Source organism: Lathyrus oleraceus, chromosome 4, assembly GCF_024323335.1.
Source record: "Lathyrus oleraceus cultivar Zhongwan6 chromosome 4, CAAS_Psat_ZW6_1.0, whole genome shotgun sequence".
In the NCBI taxonomy this organism is placed as follows: Eukaryota; Viridiplantae; Streptophyta; class Magnoliopsida; order Fabales; family Fabaceae; genus Lathyrus; species Lathyrus oleraceus.
In genome coordinates, this window is record NC_066582.1 from 244872122 (window position 1) to 244876598 (window position 4477).

Consider the following 4477-nt stretch of genomic DNA (forward strand, 5'->3'; position numbering starts at 1 on the left):
CGTTATCATCAGGAGTGAATGCAAAATCGACCAAATCACAAGGAGTGATATTGGCCAAATGCTTGTCGAACTGGCGTCTGTCGGTATGGTTGATAGGGGTTTTAAAGTACCCTTGATTTGCCTCTATATTTTCCACGATACCATCTGGATGCCATATAATGATCCTCTAATGAATTGAGGATGAGACAACTCCGACCCCATGTATCCACTCTCTTCCAAGTAAAAGATTATAGTTGGCCTTCGTTTCCACAATCATAAACATTGTGGATCTTGTGACTGTTCCTACGGTTAACACGAATTAGATGACACCAAGGGTGGAACCCATTTTACCTTCATAGTTGGTAAGCACCATATTATGAGGTTTGGCATCAGTGTCATACTTGCCAAATTTCCTCTACATGTGATGAGGAATCAAATTCACAGTCGCGCCACAGTCCACCAAGATTTTACTAATGGGGACATCTTCGAACTTTCCAATAATGAAGAAAGGCTTAAGGTGATTCGTCATAGCCTCGTTGGGTCTCTCGAAAAAGGAATTTTGATCTTCGACGCAATCATTATTCATCACGTAGTAGCATACTGGCTTATGAGTAACTATCTCTCTTTCTGTAATGCTATCAGTATCTTCAACCTCAGTGATCCAGTCGAATTACCTGGGCATCACAGACACCACACCGACTAAGATATCTAGGGAAGCCTCAGATCCTGAGTTGAAATTATCAGTAAACATCTCATCTTCAGCAACCGTTTTATTATATCTTTCTCTGGCCGCCTCTACTGGATCATTAAATTTTCTTTTGTCGAAGCTTGAGTTTTCCCTTTGTCTTGCAGGCACGTTGGTGCTAGACTCAACTTTGTCTTTTTCACCAGCATCCATATGGGCTTTCCTTCTCCTCTGCCCCCTTCTCTAATGAGACCTTGTCATAAGGTTTTTTCCTTTATAATTCTCAGATACATGGAAGGTTCTCTTGTCGGTCTGAAATTCCCTACGGTAAGCTAATGACGAACCTCTTTCAACCTCGAAGCTCTGCCATCTCCCTTGACCATGTTTCTTGCCATCTACTAGCTTTACCCACTTCCCATTTGAAACTTCCGCACTAGGTTTGAAAGAAATGGGTTTAGTAGTAGGACCTTTTCGCTTTGCTTCACCAAGAGTCACCATCGGCCATCTTGGATCACGGTATCTCCTTGGGTCGAAATCCCTTATGGTATGAATAATCGGTTGACTTTAAAAAGCTTCGTGACCCCTTGGTAATTCGCCCTCCTTACTCCCTTGAGATTTTCGGTCGCCTTCTTGTCGAACACAACACTGCACTGAGAGCATAACATGACTTCCGACTGCTTCTTCTGGCACCTTCGGAGGAAGTCAGACATCGTTTTGTCCTCTTTAGGGAAGGCAATTTTGTTATATTCTTCTTGTCTACACTCATCGTCAACTTCCATGGAGGTCTTCTGGGATATCTCGACCATATTAACCTCCATGTCGACATCTTCAGTGATGTCTAACTTTTGGAATTGTAATTGAAGGCCCTCGGTGGCCTTATCTATCTGCACAAAACCATCAGCGGTTTCCTTGGTGACTATCATCAGATTAGAACCTTCAGTGATTCCAGCATCAGAGACATCAGCATTCTTGTTGGTGGCATCTCCCATAGGTTTTTGAATGAAGTCATTAAGAGATTCCTGATCAAGACGTTCAAAAACCTTAGCCATAACAGGTTCATTGACAAAGTCTTCAGTGACTTCAATCATATCGAAATCATCAGTGACTTCGACTAGGTTCACTTCCTCTGGCTCCGTATAATGGGCATCAGCCACTTGCAGAGGATCAAAGTCGATCTTCATTTGGCTCCGAGTTTTGTCTCCAAATTTGAGTCTCCCTTCTTGGACGGCATTCTGCACAAGATCCCTGAAAAGAAAACATTAAGATGTTTTATGACCCAGAAAACCATGGTATTTGCAAAACCCTATTTTCTTTCTTTGTTCTAAAGGAGGTACTTTAGCACCCGGGGGTACTATCATTTGACTATCCTTAACTAACCAATCAAAAATTTCGTCACATTTTGTAACGTCTAAAGTATAAGTTTTCTTGGGAAATTTATCATTCTTTTCTGGCTCGATAGGGTTTTTCTCATTTGAATGGGCCAAAACTTTACACGCGTAAGGTGGCCCTTGCTTCAATTCAGCAAGGTCAATCTCATTTTCGTCGAAGTCTGAAATTCCGTTACACATGACCCTTCATCATCATTTCTAAAATCGATATAGGCTACCCTTTTATTTTTATTTGCTCTAGCCTTTTCTTCCTTCAAGCGTTCTAACTGTCGAACCCTATCATCCAGTTGGGCCATGTCTCTCAAATACTAGGTATCTAATTTCTTCCTATTCGAATAGTCAAGGCCCCCAACGGCCATTTCGACCAGCTCATGCTCTGGCACTTGCATAAAACACATAGCTTTGAGTAATCGAAACCTACTCAGATAGTCATCAATTGGCTTAGTAAACTTTCGTTTGATACTAGCCAATTCCTTTAGACTTATCTTCGTTTGTCCCATGTAAAACTGCTCATGGAACATTCTCTCTAGTTGATTCCAAGTATGGATCGAACTTTGTGGCAAGGTAGTGAACCATGTGAAGGCATTCTTTGTGAAAGAACTTGGGAAAAACTTTATCCTAAGGTTCTCATTGTTTGACATGTCTCCTGCCTCAATTAAATACCTAGCCATGTGTTTGACAGTGGATTCGGTAGTATCCCTAGAAAACTTAGTGAATTTGGGGATTTTTGTTCTAGGGGGTGCTTCTGCCTGTAAGATATACTCTGACAAAGGTGATGTATAATTTGGCCTTCGAAGGCCAAAGTTTACCCTATTTCGAACCATAATCCTCTCGACCATGGCTACTAGATTATTATCTGCTGCCAAATCGTCATGTCGAACTTGCCGTATGATATTATCGGGGTTTTGGTTTCTATTTACCATTACTACCATTGACTCCCTTTCTCTGGGTATTTGTGGTTTGATCCTAGAGGGTCTGACTTCTACTTCCTAATTCACCATCTCTAGTCGTGGTTGATTTTGTGGGGTTTGGTTGATAGTAAGGTCTTCTTCGAAGGTTTCCCCCTGGTTTTCTCTTACCCAATCCCTAAGAGGGTGTCGTTGGGGTTGTGGTACACCCAGGAATTCATACATTTGTGCCACCTGCGCTATCATCTCCATGATTCGACTGAGGCATACTTTGAATCAGAGGTTTAATACGGTGGTCAATGTTTGGGTTAACATTTGGACCATCTCATGGTTGATTTCGTCCATCTGTTGTCTCCACATTGCTGCAGAGTTATTGGTAAGACTATATAGTTGTGTCTGGTGTCTCAAACCTGAAGATTGGTTATTTCAACTCATGTTAACCTTAGACCCTTGTACTGGAGAGTTCATGTTAACCACTGGTTCTGAGAAATTAGAACCAGCGTTATGTAAACTTGCCATCACTGAAGTTGGCATTCCATATGGTTGTTCTCGACTAACAAATGGTATCGAAAAACCAGGGGGTACCAAAGGCCTGTTTAGAACATTTCCAATTAGTGGGGGTGTATGTGGAGGCCCCCTAGGCCCGATGTAAGTTAAAATCGTCTTAGTATGAGAGATCGAATATGTTGGCATCGAACTCGTCATAGATGGGATTGTTTCAGACACATGCATTGTGGTCGTGTTCGCCCCTATCGAAGAAGAAGGGGATGTTATGTTGTTGGTTGATGGATTTTGAGAATTTTGGTTATCTGGGGCATTTAAATTTGCCATCCTCGTAGTGGATTCTCTTCTTGGTCTTTGTTCGTTGTTTATGGCTACTTTACCACTCCTTAATAACATACAACGAATTTTTTCTGAAAAAGGAGAAAAATGAATTAACAATAAGAAATAAAAACAATTCCAATTTTCTAAAAAAACGTTAGCATTGTCCCACTGGGCGTGCCAATTTGTTCACCGTGAAAATTGGTAAACACCCGCTGATCTTCCAAAATACTAAATTTGGTTACTCATAGGATCAATCAGATTGATCCTAGGACATGTGTGTCATACCCCAAAATTTGCCCGTTAATATTACAAGGCATTTTTTCAGGACACTCCAACTTATTTTTCAAGGCACTGATCCCAAAAGAACAAAGGCCCAGCACACAGATGGCCAAATCCAGAAAATGGCCCAAACTGGCCTGCTCGCTAGGCGAGCAAAACCTTCGCCTAGCGAACCCTTCGCTATTCCACTCGCCTAGCGAAGCTTGCGAATACCAGAAAATTCTGGGCTTCATTCTGAGCCCATTAGGTCATGAAAAAGCATTATAAATACTAAGGATTTCAGTCAGAAAGGGGGAGAAGGAAAAACGAAACAAAGACGGGAGATAGAGAGAAGGCGCAGCAAACCCTGAAGGCTAACTCAGAGGATTCAAAGCAACCCTAAAGGAAACCCTGAAGGAAACTCGTTTGCATCA

General features: G+C 41.8%; 1 protein-coding gene across 1 annotated transcript; it reads right to left on the reverse strand.

Moving 5' to 3' along the window:
• Positions 1 to 2360: 2360 nt before the first annotated feature.
• On the reverse strand, positions 2361 to 2975 carry LOC127136881 (uncharacterized). Its single transcript, XM_051063392.1, has one exon. The coding sequence runs from the start codon at positions 2973 to 2975 to the stop codon at positions 2361 to 2363; it is 615 nt and encodes a 204-aa protein (XP_050919349.1).
• Between the last annotated feature and the right edge of the window lie 1502 nt (positions 2976 to 4477).

Excerpts from the sequence above, each read along its gene's own strand:
- LOC127136881 (XM_051063392.1), bottom strand. The coding sequence starts at position 2,975 with ATGGTAAATAGAAACCAAAACCCCGATAATATCATACGGCAAGTTCGA.